Source organism: Impatiens glandulifera, chromosome 3 (genome assembly GCF_907164915.1).
Source record: "Impatiens glandulifera chromosome 3, dImpGla2.1, whole genome shotgun sequence".
Taxonomy (NCBI): Eukaryota; Viridiplantae; Streptophyta; class Magnoliopsida; order Ericales; family Balsaminaceae; genus Impatiens; species Impatiens glandulifera.
This window is the reverse complement of record NC_061864.1, coordinates 5,359,127-5,372,949: the sequence shown is the minus strand read 5'-3', so window position 1 is coordinate 5,372,949 and position 13,823 is coordinate 5,359,127. Positions and strand designations below refer to the sequence as shown.

Genomic DNA, 13,823 nt, shown 5'->3' with positions numbered 1-13,823 from the left:
AGCCCTTGTGTTTTGAGATGCCCCATATCTAATATACTTTTTTTAAATAAAAGTTTACAACATTGCAAGTACCTTAACTTAAATATACATAAATAATACTTACTATTAATATAAGATATAAAAAATGGATACATTGAGTTTGGTTGATAAATTGATTTTTTCGAGTTTTGAAACTTTATGAACTCAACTAGCTAATTAGGACATTTATACCGGCTTTTCAATTTTGTATCCCTAAAAATAATATAAAATAATAATATCTATATTTTAGAGAATCAAAATATAAATTATTCTACGTCAGTTTCCTTATCCTTATCCATATATCATTTAAATATTCATTAAAACAATGGCGGGATTGTTAGAAATGAAAAAAAAATGGCGGGATGGTTAGTCATAAAAAAAATATATTATTTTATTATTTAGGGATGCTACAGTAATCCCTAAATGTAAAGATTCACTGTTTATCATCCCTTAAAAATTATAAGAAAAAAAAATTTGATAAAACATTTTTTTACCGCTTTTATATTATTTATCTTCGTAATAGAGATAAAACACGTTTTAAGAATTCTGCTACAAATGCCCTTATACCACTACTTATACCACTTGAGATTTGTGTGAATTTATTATTTTATTCTCTCATTTGCTAAAAAAAATCAGTAAATTTGTTATTTAGTCTGTTTTTATCATATATATATATATATATATATATAATGAAATTACTCTTATTTGTTTTAAGATTTTAAATTATGTTAATAACTTTAGGTTAAGTAAAAATTCTTAAACTAATTAAATTTTAATATTTTAAATTTACGATAATAAAATACGAATTTGTGAGTAAATAATTTTGATTTCAATTTTTTTATTGAATCTTATAACAAAATGAATTTATATTTGTAAAATTAAAAAATGTTATATCTTTTCAAATAAATAAATTTATGTAATATATTTTGTAAATATAGCTTATTTTAGTGTTATTTATTATTATTTGTTCGTTAATTTTATATTTGCTCGTATATATATAATAATAATACTAATATATTATTAATACTTTTAAAAAAATAAATTATTATTAGTATTTGAATAAATTCTCAATTTTTTTTTAAGATCTTGATACTATATTTATATATAAAAGCTAAAGAAAGTAAGAAGAATGAAAAGTGTAAACATCTTTAAGACACACGAAGTAAAAATGTTAAGTATATTTTTTTCTACATAATTTTGTCTACCACCCCAACTCTAATTGTTTGTATATAATAAATAAGCTTATTTGAAAATTATATTTTTATTTAAAATTTATTTATGAATTAACTTAATTATATAAATTAATAAAAATGAAGTTTTAAGTGAATTGACCAAAACAATTGTAAGTATAAAATTTGTTTAATATTAAAGATTTTGGTTAAATTATAATTAAGTACTTTAATATCCTAATTAAATATTTAAATGTGTTAATTTAAATAGACAAATTTTTATAACAAGACAACATGTGTTAATCATTTGATTTTATTAGAAACTTGTGCCATATATTATTTCATTGGTTGAATTTGTGTAAGACTTAATTAATTTGCTAAGCTTATTAAAATTGCTCAAAATCCTTCTTTAATACAAAGATAATATAAGTTTAAAATTTAATATTTAATAGTTTTAACCCCAAAAAAATCAACTGTTAGATATGGTCGAGTCAATTTAACAAGTTCAACACACAAATTCACACAATTCATTAAGTAAAATAAACTTTTCATACAAATTCAACCAGAAAAAAAATGAATTTTGTTAATATTTATTTATATAATTTGGAAGCATATTATTTACTATTTTGAATTTTATAGATATGGGCAAATGTATGGACCAACACTGACATATTGTGGTCAACTATGTCATAACCCAATTATTTTTTTTATTACTATCTATTACTTTTAAGATTTTGAATTTAGTGTTGATATTAAAATAATTTTAATATTTATACATGGATACTCTAAATATATCAAATTCTAATAATTGAATATGTGTAATTTAGAATTGTGGTTGTGTGTTTTAAAATTTTAAAAAAGTGTAAAGATGGTTTATTTTAATTGTTTTAGAAAACATGGTTGAAACTATTTTTTTTTTATTTATAAAAAATAAACTATAAATGAAAGAAATATTAAAATAAAAGAGTTAAGGAATATGTTGAAGAAAAATAAGAAATAGGAGGACATATTTAGGAATGAAAATAGGAAATAAACATGAAAATATAATTCCTCATTTCATAAGTGTCGTGCCCTAAATCCCAAAATCGGGATTATCTTCTCTCTTGCCTCTTGAACAGCAGCCTCAAGGTTGAATCGGCGATTCTAGATTCAACTCTTCGCTATTCGGTTCCTGTTCGGTTCCATCGGCCAGGAACAATCTATCGATCGTCAACTTCAAGCATTTCTAAGATTAAAGATTTACCCTTAAACATCATTTCTACTTCACTTTTCCTACTCCAGCAATACGTTATAGAACGAGCATCAATATCAGCGTAAGGTAAGTCTCTTTCCATCTCTCCATTGGAAAAACGAAAACTTGAAGAATCTCTTGTGGGAAGTTAGTCCATTTTTTTCTTTAAACCCACATCTGAATCGCTATATCTTTAGATTTAAAAAGGTTTTACATTTATGGGGAAATCTGGAGGGAGAAAGAAGAAGGCTGGCGCTAACCCAACAGTGGTTACCCAAATTCCGAATGGCAATATTGGTGTCAATTTGAATTCTCCGATTTTTCTGAAAAAGGCTCACGAGCTCAAAGAAGAAGGGAACAGAAGATTTCAAGTGAAAGATTTTGTAGGTGCTCTTGACCAATATGATAGTGCCCTCAAAATGATACCTCAAAGCCACCCAGACCGAGCTGTGTTCCATAGTAACAAAGCAGCCTGTTTGATGCAAATGAAACCTGTAGACTACGATGCTGTTGTAGCCGAGTGTTCAATGGCGCTTCAGGTTCAACCTAGGTTCGGCCGAGCTCTCCTACGCAGGGCAAAGGCATACGAGACTATGGGAAATCATTTACTGGCACTTTCAGATGTGCAGTCTCTATTGGGCGTTGATCCTAACCATAGTGATGCCTTGGAGATTGCTGGACGACTAAGAACAGTGCTGGGGCCCAGGCAGGAGGCCCAGCAGGACCTTCAGAGCCGTCCATCACCAGCTGCCCTTGGAGCTTCTGCCGTTGGTGCGCCTGTGGCTGGTCTTGGGCCCTGTCTGCCTGCACGTCCAGTTCCCAAGAAGGCATCGGCTGGTTTTCCTCCTAACTATAAACCAGATAATGTCCAACAACCTGTTGTTTCTGCTCCAGAGGTTAAGAGCCAGTTACCGAAACTTGTTTTGAAGCCTATGCCTGGTTCTTCAAAGTTGAATTCCACTAAAGATAGCCAAAAGGAACATATATCTTCAGCAGTGCCATCACAGGCGAATGGTCAGGCTTTGGAGGCTGCTGCAGTTCAGTGGAGATCTTTGAAGCTTGTTTATGACCACGACATAAGGCTGGCACAAATGCCGGTCAATTGCAACTTCAGATCACTGAGGGAAATCGTAACCAAAAGATTCCCTTCTTCAAAGTCAGTCCTGATCAAGTATAAAGATAATGATGGTGATTTAGTGACTATAACATCTACTGGTGAACTGAGATTAGCTGAATTATGCATTGACAGTCTTTCGCCTAAAATAGGTGAGGCGGAATTTGTTGGCGTATTAAGATTACATGTAGTTGAGGTGAGCCCTGAGCAGGAACCACCTATTATTGAGGATGAGGACAAGCTGCTTGGAAGTGAAGGGGTTAAAGGAGATGAGGGAGGATCCCTCTCGTCAATAAGCGATACTGTGGTGGAAACTGTTGATGTTGTTGAGATTGATAAAATGGTGAAGGAAGCTCCCAAGGACAAAATTGGGATCTTACAAGATTCTGAGAACAAGGAAGCGGATATGGACGATTGGTTGTTTGAATTTGCCCATCTGTTCAGAACACATGTTGGAATTGACCCAGATGCACATATTGACATGCACGAGCTCGGGATGGAGCTATGTTCGGAGGCCCTAGAGGAGACGGTTACAAGCGAAGATGCTCAATCATTGTTTGATAAAGCTGCTGCAAAATTTCAAGAGGTGGCCGCTTTAGCTTTCTTCAATTGGGGGAATGTTCACATGTGTGCTGCTAGGAAACGGATTCCTATCGATGATTCTGCTGCAAAAGATTTGGTTACAACGCAGCTACAAGCAGCTTATGACTGGGTGAGAGAAAAGTATTCTCTGGCTAGAGAGAAATATGAGGAAGCAATCTCGATTAAGCCAGATTTCTATGAAGGGCTGTTAGCACTTGGACAACAGCAGTTTGAAATGGCGAAACTTCATTGGTCTCTTGTCCTTGCTAGGAAAGAAGATTTGTCTAATTGGGACCCGACTGAAACGATTGAGCTATTTGACAACGCTCAGAAGAAAATGGAAACTGCAACTGAAATGTGGGAGAAGATGGAAGAAGAGAGACTTAAAGAGGTGACGGACCCAAGTGTAAACAAACTGGAAGAACTATTGAAGAAGAGAAAGAAATCGGGTGAGTCGTCAAAGCTTGAAGGTTTGGAGATTTCAACGGATGAATCTGCAGCAGCAGCAGCTGAACAAGCGGCAATGATGAGGTCACAGATCCATCTGTTTTGGGGTAACTTGTTGTTTGAGCGTTCTCAGATTGAATGCAGATTGGGGAAGGATGGTTGGAAAAAGAATTTGGATGATGCTATAGGCAGATTTAAGCTTGCTGGAGCATCTGAGAATGATATTTCTACTGTTTTGAAGAACCATTGCTCTAATGAGGCTGCTGCAAGCGAGGTGAAGGTCGAAAATAAGGCGTAATAGGTGAATCAATTGTGAGGTTGATCTGTTTCAAGGAAAATTGAGGTTCCAATTTACTATTTTCTTTCATGTTTCTATTGAAGAGGTTAGCTTTCTTGAAATTGCAAATTTTGAGATTAGAGTCAGTCAGTCACAAGTCTTCAGAGTGATAAGAATTGTTTCCTTTGTTTTTTTTCTCTCATTGACAATGATACTGATCTTGCTCTAGTTTGTTATCTATCTTTAGATCTTCTTGATTCTTGACTCTTATCTATTTTCACTTTAATTCAATTAGAGTTGATTTACTTCTTGCTGCTTTGTTAAATGTTACCATCTTACCTATTTTCACATTAAATGTTTAGATTGTAGGTATCATGATCAATCTGTTCCTTAAAACCACCTAAGGAATCTTGTAGTTTCAATGAAGGCTAGGTTAGTATCGTTTAAGAGTTAAAATTACAAAGAAACGAAAATAACATCTAGAAAACCTGAACATCCTAACAAAAATCAAATGTTAAATTGTAAAAACAATTCAGAAAAATTTGAAACTTGTTTGAGAAGATCTAACATTCATTAAATTGTTTTCATAACACAAAAGTTCAGCCTATGTGATAGACTAACTTGCAGGTAGAATATCAATTTATCATTAAAAACTCAATTTACCGAATAGAAAGCGTTTTGAATAAAAATGAAGACCATGACCAAAATAATTTTAAGGGGTCATACTAGTTCTTTTAATTCAAAAAATAAATAAATCACAAGATCACAACACAATCTTATAGAATTGACATATATTTTAATTTCTGTAACATTAAATATATAAAATTAAAGTTATGCGTCAACCTTGTAACAAACATAGAAACCGTATAGAAAAATGAAATAAAGGGGAGTATAAGAGGAAGACATAAAATAGTACTAATCATCTCCAGCATTATTAAATGCACTTCAATGATATTAAACTGAGAGCTTTAGTCTTTAACTCTTAAATCAACCACCCTTGGCCTTTGATCAATGATCTTAACTTAAGAAATATTTCGTCTCACAATTGTTTCTATCTCTCGGCTTTGGGGTTTTTATATATCTCAGCCTTGTATGTAACTTGAGGGTTCCGAATGTCATCTTGACTCTGAATCAACCGAATCTCTAGGCTGCTTGATTGGGGATCATATCCTGCCTTCCGATAGTCACTTACAGTTCTCTGTAGAAGAGCCTAAAAAAACAAACATCCAAGTTCAAAACTCAAATGATTTTATGTTCTATTATACTTAATACACTTGATTGCAAATGTTAAAGCTTTAAGAAAATGAGACATGCCAGATATACTCTAGTTACCAAAAATGAAGTTCATATTCTTAGCATTTGAGCATTAAAGAATTCTACAATATACAAGGTTAGTAGCAAGAACCCATAGAAGCGAGAGTTGCCTACCTGTAAGCTCGACACAGCGAGCTCTGCTGCTCTGTCAAGACTGTTTGGATATTTCTGCATCATGGAAAGAAGGAACATATCAATTTGAATACGGGTATATGAAAGTTTCAGTAACTGAAGAAAATCTTAAATAGTCTAAAGAAAATGAAATTACATTGCTCCATCCAAGCAACAGTGAGGTCATTAGATCTCCAGTACCCTACAGAGTTGTCAGAAAGAAAGCAACAAGGATGGACAGTTTAGCCGACAATTCTTTTATTTCAATCCTGGCAATTATTGAAAGACAGCAAACAGTTTCATTTGGGATAATTAGCTTCAAAAAGAAGATCCATAAAAACTAAACAAAACACAACACAAGATGCATTTTATTTATTTTTTGCTGAAGAAGCTGAATTTTTTTAATAGAAGTAATGGAGCAGGTAGAAAAATACAAAGGACAATTTAGAAGGAAGTGACCCCATATGGAAACACATATTTGGTTCCAGATGAGATCACATTTAGAAACAGAACTTACTCAAACCAGAATAATCACCTTACACTAACACCAGTAGTAATTCAAGCCTAATATTAGATCTAGGTATTGACTTGAAACAACTACAGATACTATGTAAATCAAGCACCCAAAAATATATTTATACCGTAAAATAAGCAGGAATTTTGGGTATCACGATCTTAAATTGCTCAGGCTCTTGATCCTGTCATGATGTGAGAGTTACAATAGATAAGCCCATCCAGTAAGTTGAACAGTAAAATGCTTAATGAATTGCAGGTACAGCTTTTGGCAAGTTCACTGATAAGAAACCATGAACTAAATAAAGAAAAAAATGGCAACGAATTGCAGAAAATCGTCCACGAAGAACATGTACAGGCCACACAAGCTATGCATGAAGTTATAAGATTATAGCTCTTAGAATCATGCTGGATCAGTTTCCACAAGCATCTTAATGCAAAGAGATCATAGAACTCTTTAGATGACAGGCTATCCATCAATCACATTTACCTCCATTATAGAGTAAAACAATATGATGCAGTCTAAATATTCATGTCCAGAACAGAATGAAAGTCAGTAGTAGTAAATCTCTCGGGACTAAATCTTTAAGGAAGTATGTGGCAGGTTGTACCACAAGTTCAAAGATCAGAAATTCTGCATCCTACCAATCTAAGAAAAACTTACCAATTCTTTCCTGTGACTTCCAATAAGAAGAAGATTTCCATCTATGCTTATGCTGGTTAAGACGACCTGAAATATAATCACGAGTTCTACTAGGTTAATACAGTAGAGTCTTGCTATTTGATTGCTGCTTATCTAAGAAGAAGAAAAAATGGAACAGAAAATAAATATGTCAAGGTGTTAGGGAAATTAAGGGTGAGTATGAGAAACCATTGAAGGTCCAGCAGTATGAAGGATGTTGCAAGCTTCCCTACCATCATCTTCTGATACAATCCTGTGACAAATGAACTTGTTTCTGTTAACACAAGGTTACCAAAAAAACGATAAAGCACATCTAGTTGCCGTAGCAAAATGAAAGGTCAAAGTGGTTGTACGGGATAAAAAATTTCCGATTCTTATTGGCATTTAAAACTTTTACGTTGTTTTCTTATTTATTGTTTTGTTTTTCTCCTTCCCTTTTGTAACGTTTGAACGTATCTTGCGTTCTTTTTAATAAAAGTTGACCTTTTAAAAAAAAGGTCAAAGTGGTTTTGCCAAAATCTAGAAAATATATAATTAATATGCAGACGAGATTGTAAAGGCAGTAAACATAATTGGTATTAATTCCTTGCTGCTTGTACCTTGTGTTGTTCTTGTTCTTTTTTATGTTGTTGATGTTTTTTTTTTATCTTTCTTGTGTATTGATTATCTTCTCACCAATCAGGTCGTAACTTATATTAATCTGGTTTTGTGATGGGTTTTCATCATTTTCTAAAAAACAATGGATTGATGAAATGACTCCATCCTTCCAAAGTAATAATAATAATTAAAACTATGCATCCAAGTCCCATCTTGCAGATGGATGTGATTTTAACCATCTCTTTTGCTCTTCTCCAAATCACGAGGATGTCCTTAAAATTAGCATTATAAATCCTCATTTTTTTCCAATCAAATGTCAAAAGAATGCAAACGAAGATTACGAGCCAGATACTTTTCTCCTTACAATTCCAGATAGAAAATATAATTAAGCTCAAGATACATCTTTTATAAAAGTTAATGCTCATCTTAAATGAAAAAACGAGAAATGCAAGTCAGACTTTACACTTCGCATAATATAAAATGAGCAAGATACCTTAAACCAGTCAATAACTCCGCTTCAAATTGGTTTGGAGTTAACATGGAGGCAACTGGGACAACCTAAAGAGGAGATTGGCAAAGTGAAAATAATGCCTATGTACAAAGCATGATTTCTTTCTTTTGAATGCAAGTACAACACTTGCTCTTTTAGGGAGAACAAAGAATAGAGAAAGACTACCTTAATAAGAAGACAGTGATTATACATACAAGTTCAACAAAAATTAAGTTAATTAATTAATTCAGATAAACACATAACAAGTCAAACAAAAAAAAACTTGAAATCAAATTAGTCGCTATGCAGTATTTCCCACCATTAATAAAATGTAAAAAAATAGACCAGAACTTCTAAACATATCAAATCAGTGAAACAACAAGGGACTATTAGTCCTTTTTTCAGAAAGTTGGGCATGAAAACCACAAATATACTATAACCTGGAGCAAATTGTTTACTATGACCATGAAGAAATAAATAGCAGAAAACAATTTCTTATGGATAAAACTACTAGTATAACATGAGGTATCACGTAAAACACGTGATATGCTGCAGGCCCTGCACAAGCCACGATTCAGTCTGACCTGAAATCATGGCATATTTGATTCCTAGAAATAACAGGAGGGAATAGTTTTTACTCAAATTATTTTTTTGATAAATGACTCAATTATTGTTTGAAAGGATAAAACTCATTTCACGTTTGATGACACTACTTTAGGCGGGAAGTGAAAGAGCCATTTCACGTTTTTACTCAAATTAGATGATACTAATCTTAAGGAAGTGAAAGAGCTACCTTCTCACGGTATACGGATACCAATTCCATGGGGACATAAAGCTTTCCTTCATCGCCAAGAACTGGATCGCAGACTACACATTCAAAACCAACATATTTTAGACTGCCACTAAGACTACATCTTTCTGAAATCAGTCAATAAATGAAAGATGCAGCATCTATTTCCAGTAAACAGAGTTCTCTTTATTTTTGATCTTTTAGTAGGAAACTTCTCTTGCTAAGTACAGTAGCAGCAAAAATGGGAAAACTACTAACATTTTGTTTGGTAAGTAGTAATAGTGGTTTGTTCTTCGTAAAAATTCAACCATGAGGTAATGGTAATTGTAAGTTGGAAGACATTTTGAATAAACATAGAGGAAGAAAGGAGTTTTAGTTTTATAATAAGAGGCTTGAGATTCCAACTTACCATAAGTAAGCTTTGGGTTGATAGACCTAAGCTTGTTGACGACTTCTAACACAGTGGTCAAAAAGGAAACGGAGCCAATATAGCCTACAGATAAGCCAATATCATAGAATTTGGTGAGAATGCACAAAAAATATGTTGACTTCAATTTGATTTCAGATTAAAGCATGTTAGGAAAACTTAAGTTCTCGAACCAGCTGACAAATAACCACTTATCCAAAGCAAAAGGAAAAATGATGCATCAATATGAGTAGAGGAAAACTGATATTTAACAAGATAAACTTCCTTTCCCGCTGTATAGCCACATGATAATAAATTATGTGTGAGTCTAACAGATTTAGCAAAAGAGAGTCAAATATAAACCTCATAGACAGGTTAATCATAACTGGAAGGGGATCAGTTCTATGAGACCAAAATGTAATAGAGTATTTACTGTGCACTGCAGTTGCAGATATATCAAGGAAATGGGAGAATAAGTGCAATCTCTGTCAACATATTAACTCTAAGTAGTCTCTATAGTATGCTTTAATCAATCTAACAACAAATGCATGCAACCTTTTTCTTTTTTTTTTCTGAATATGTGCAGTGAACATGGTCCAAATGTTTCTTATTCTCGCAAGTAACAAGTTCCTGTCAAGAATAAATCTTTAAATATCAACAGACAAATCACTAATCACTAGTCAACTCATGGAACACTAACTAGGGCCTTGTTTGATGGAGGTTATTTGAGATTAATGCCGAATAACCCACTATTTAATCAACAATCCATTCATCAATAAAATTATCAACCAAAATACCCTAAACACGTAAAAAAAAATTAAAAATCATATATTTGTAGTTTTATATCCCTAATGTCTTTCTACCAAATAACCTAATTTTCAATAACCTACATTAAACAAGGTTATTTGGAAATAACCAACTTGGTCATTCAAATAACCCTAGATCAAACTAGTCCTAGTACTAGTTTATGGAAAGCAGTACCATATTTCTGGAAGATGGATCATTATGCAAGGGAATAGCATTAAACATACCAGTTAATAAATGAGTGTAGAATAATAAATCATTTGCTTCAAGGCCTTCTAATAATTCCCACAGTTCTTGTCCGTTCAAAACCTGCCCCTTAAAGGTTGGATACCCTGCACATCATTTTCTCGTCGATCAGAAACAAGTAAACCCTTACATTGACTGAAGTACAGAACTTAAGGACAGAAATTTTATAGATTCTAAGGCCAATTCAGATTATCAGGTATCAAGTATCTTGAGTTAAATATAAATAACCTAGTACCTGTGTGGTTGGAGAATTGCACTGAGTTGATTGGGTCCACATCAAAACCCAATAATTGAAGGGGAAAAACAGCTGATTTATTGCCTACATAGCCCTAATAATAACCATGAAAAAGATGTATGCCATTTAACAATCTTTGGAATTGTATGCAAATGAGAAAATATCTTAGGAAACAAACATTTGCAGACTTCACCACATAGACAGGAGATTCTGAATGAAACAACAAAAAATATACGCAAGGAGTGCAAACAGTTCTTCAGTGGGTAAGTGTGAGTTTGGGTGGGTTAAATGAAATTTTAACAGTTCTGGCAGATTGGAACTTTCTCGATTATTAGAAAAACATGAAATTTTCACACAAGTTGAGCGATATTTGAGATATTTTCTCAAACGCAAATTGAACTTGTACACAAAAGAACAAAGCTTGAAAGGAACTGTAAATCCAGTAAGAGTTAATACAACTTCTTTAGTGTAAGGAGGAAGAAATTCAATTTAGAAAAACTAGGTACATCTTCAGATTGATAATGATCCCGAAGAAACATACAAACATTTTCATTCTTCCTTAATTTATGTAGTTCAACATTAAGCAGAGTACATTGATATAAAGCAATAATACCTGAACCGTATGGGACTGAATGCTGAGAACTCGACCTGTTTGAGAAGGAAGGGCTAGGGAAAGAATTGGTGGAGCCATCGTTATCACGTTCAAAACTCAGGTAGCTTTACAATCAAATTCCATCCTGAAGCTTAAAAAATCAGAACCCTAAAGCTATAGTAACATAAAGAAAACTTCTTAAGCAACAGGCAACTATCTTACAGAAATACGGAGAAAACTAAACAATGGAAACAAGCAAAGTTGTGATTTTTCGTCATACATAAACCCTAACCTATATTGGGATTTTTCTTCACCTGAAGATAGATAAGAGCAAGAGTTAGTCCAATTTGTTGACTTTTGAGACAAATCAATGAAAGAAAGATGACGGAAGAAACGCACTAGAGATTACATAAATTTTCTCTAATGATTTGATTGAATATACAACAGCTTCAAGAAAGTCTTCTATCTTGGTTCGCCTGGGAAATAGAGGATTGTCATTTTCTCATTTCTTTGTTAAAGATTGTTTTTTTTATTATTCAACATTGAACATTTTTTATTTGAAAATGTCCTTTTTTTAATTTTATTTTTTATTAAAAAGACCACAAAATTATGTTAATAAAATAAGAAATAAGAAAACAACTTAATAATTTTAAATGTTAATTAGATAAAAAAAATTATCATCCCTTTTACGGATTAAATTAAGTGCGTTTAACACGAAACATTTAAGACGATTTTAGCTATAAACCTATAACCTTTCCCTTAAAAAAACTTTTTTATTTATTATTTTTCAGATCTCTCACTTCAAGAAGGGGAATTAGTTTAAAAATGATGTGTTTCCTTGTTTGAATAAAGTTATTTATTTAAATTATGTTATTAAAATGAGAAATTTGAGCAGATGACCCTACTGACCCTACTTATAGGGTAAATTACAATTTGTGTGGGTGGATAATTTATATAGCCCTGGTGACCATCTTTTTTTTAATGACAATTGTACATTTGCGTAACGTAACTCCAATTGCGTGATGCAACCGGATTTTTTTTTATTTTTTTTTTTCAATTTTTTTTTTCGTCTCGCAGTTGCTTGACGCAACTGGGGTTGCGTGACGCAACTGGGGTTGCGTGACGCGATTGCGTAACACAACTGGGGTTGCGTGATGCGATTGCGTAACGCAACTGGAGTTGCGTGACGCGATTGCGTAACGCAACTGAGGTTGCGTGACGCACCTGGAGCATTTTCGTCCAAAAATTTTCATAATTAAAATTTTTTGAAAAATAAAAAAATTAAAAATTGCGTCACGCAACCTGAGGATGCGTGACGCAATAGGGACATTTTCTTCAGAAAAAAAAAAGGAGTCACCAGCGCTATTTAAATTAGTGACCCTCACTTTCCTCGTTTAGGCCTCTTTTTAGGGTCATCTCCTCAAATTTCCCATTAAAATGATGTGTGTTACTTGTTTGAGACATGTTAGATTTATACTAATGATAGTAATGAATATTATATTAGTATTAGGTTAAGAAGAAGAAAGAAATGGGAGAGGAATGTTACTTTATCTATCTTTTTTTATAGTAAAGAAAATTCTTTACTTTGCTCTGCAGGCTGCTAAGTACTGGAAGCATCCAACAACTGAATAAAGCATGAACTAAGAAGCCTTCACATGGATAAAATCCTTTCTCATACTAAACTAGACTTAAACTCCTTCAACTTTGAAAGGAGTAAAGGAAATGTGGCACCAAGTTGACATCTTTACTATGATCATGTTTATGTTGTTGGCCATTATTAATGCAACCACATTAATCTCTGACCAGAGGATTGAGATCAGCTCCATTTCAACCACATTTGATGAACAAGAGCCAATGATCACTATCAATCCATGTACTGATCGTGATCAATGCAGCCAGCCACCTGATCCATCCCCACCATCTTATTGCACTGCAACAACTGTCCCATCTCCACCACCACCACTACCACCTCCAACACCTCCACTATCAACTTCTCCTCCACCACCTCCTCGGTTTGTTTACTTTCCGTCAACCACTCCACCAGGGAACCCATATGATTTTTCAATCCACTCGGGTGCCTCCGGTTGGTGTTCTTCAGCTACAACTGTTCTCGGGGCTTTCGTGTTTCTGTTCCAATTCCTATTGTTGTTCATCAATTAGTACTTGTACTTTGTTTCTGTTTATCCTCTTTTTATGTTATTTGGA

The 13,823-nt window shown here is 33.2% G+C and overlaps 3 protein-coding genes across 7 annotated transcripts; 2 read left to right on the top strand and 1 right to left on the bottom strand.

The window, feature by feature from the left end:
* Nucleotides 1-2,239: 2,239 nt before the first annotated feature.
* LOC124932745 (protein CLMP1) lies at nucleotides 2,240-5,076 on the top strand. Its single transcript, XM_047473424.1, has 2 exons — nucleotides 2,240-2,505; nucleotides 2,616-5,076. Exon 2 carries the CDS (start codon nucleotides 2,637-2,639, stop codon nucleotides 4,857-4,859), a length of 2,223 nt encoding a protein of 740 aa, XP_047329380.1. The 5' UTR covers nucleotides 2,240-2,505; nucleotides 2,616-2,636; the 3' UTR covers nucleotides 4,860-5,076.
* A 525-nt stretch (nucleotides 5,077-5,601) lies between these two features.
* Nucleotides 5,602-12,115, bottom strand: LOC124931599 (pyridoxal kinase-like). 5 transcript variants are annotated; one of them, XM_047472109.1, is made up of 14 exons: nucleotides 12,018-12,115; nucleotides 11,911-11,932; nucleotides 11,640-11,763; nucleotides 11,027-11,120; nucleotides 10,773-10,877; nucleotides 9,745-9,828; nucleotides 9,339-9,412; nucleotides 8,549-8,613; nucleotides 7,648-7,711; nucleotides 7,441-7,506; nucleotides 6,905-6,961; nucleotides 6,421-6,465; nucleotides 6,267-6,320; nucleotides 5,602-6,048 (listed from the first exon to the last, which is right to left on the bottom strand). In XM_047472109.1, exons 3-14 carry the CDS (start codon nucleotides 11,715-11,717, stop codon nucleotides 5,890-5,892), a joined length of 945 nt encoding a protein of 314 aa, XP_047328065.1. In that variant the 5' UTR covers nucleotides 11,718-11,763; nucleotides 11,911-11,932; nucleotides 12,018-12,115; the 3' UTR covers nucleotides 5,602-5,889. The 5 variants fall into 5 exon arrangements, with proteins under 5 accessions (XP_047328065.1, XP_047328066.1, XP_047328064.1 ...); XM_047472110.1 differs by having other exon boundaries at nucleotides 11,841-11,932; nucleotides 12,018-12,042; XM_047472108.1 differs by having other exon boundaries at nucleotides 11,841-12,088.
* A 1,225-nt stretch (nucleotides 12,116-13,340) lies between these two features.
* On the top strand, nucleotides 13,341-13,778 carry LOC124928996 (sulfated surface glycoprotein 185-like). Its single transcript, XM_047469248.1, has one exon. It carries the CDS (start codon nucleotides 13,341-13,343, stop codon nucleotides 13,776-13,778), a length of 438 nt encoding a protein of 145 aa, XP_047325204.1.
* Nucleotides 13,779-13,823: the final 45 nt, after the last annotated feature.

What these genes read in the sequence shown, in the direction of transcription:
- LOC124932745 (XM_047473424.1), top strand. Translation starts at nt 2,637, where the DNA reads ATGGGGAAATCTGGAGGGAGAAAGAAGAAGGCTGGCGCTAACCCAACA.
- LOC124931599 (XM_047472109.1), bottom strand. Translation starts at nt 11,717, where the DNA reads ATGGCTCCACCAATTCTTTCCCTAGCCCTTCCTTCTCAAACAGGTCGA. An exon ending in TATCCGTATACCGTGAGAAG is followed by an intron (nt 8,614 to 9,338) that starts GTAGCTCTTTCA and finishes TCTCCTCTTTAG; the next exon opens with GTTGTCCCAGTTGCCTCCAT. An exon ending in GAAGTCACAGGAAAGAATTG is followed by an intron (nt 6,962 to 7,440) that starts GTAAGTTTTTCT and finishes ACATCATGACAG; the next exon opens with GATCAAGAGCCTGAGCAATT.
- LOC124928996 (XM_047469248.1), top strand. Translation starts at nt 13,341, where the DNA reads ATGTGGCACCAAGTTGACATCTTTACTATGATCATGTTTATGTTGTTG.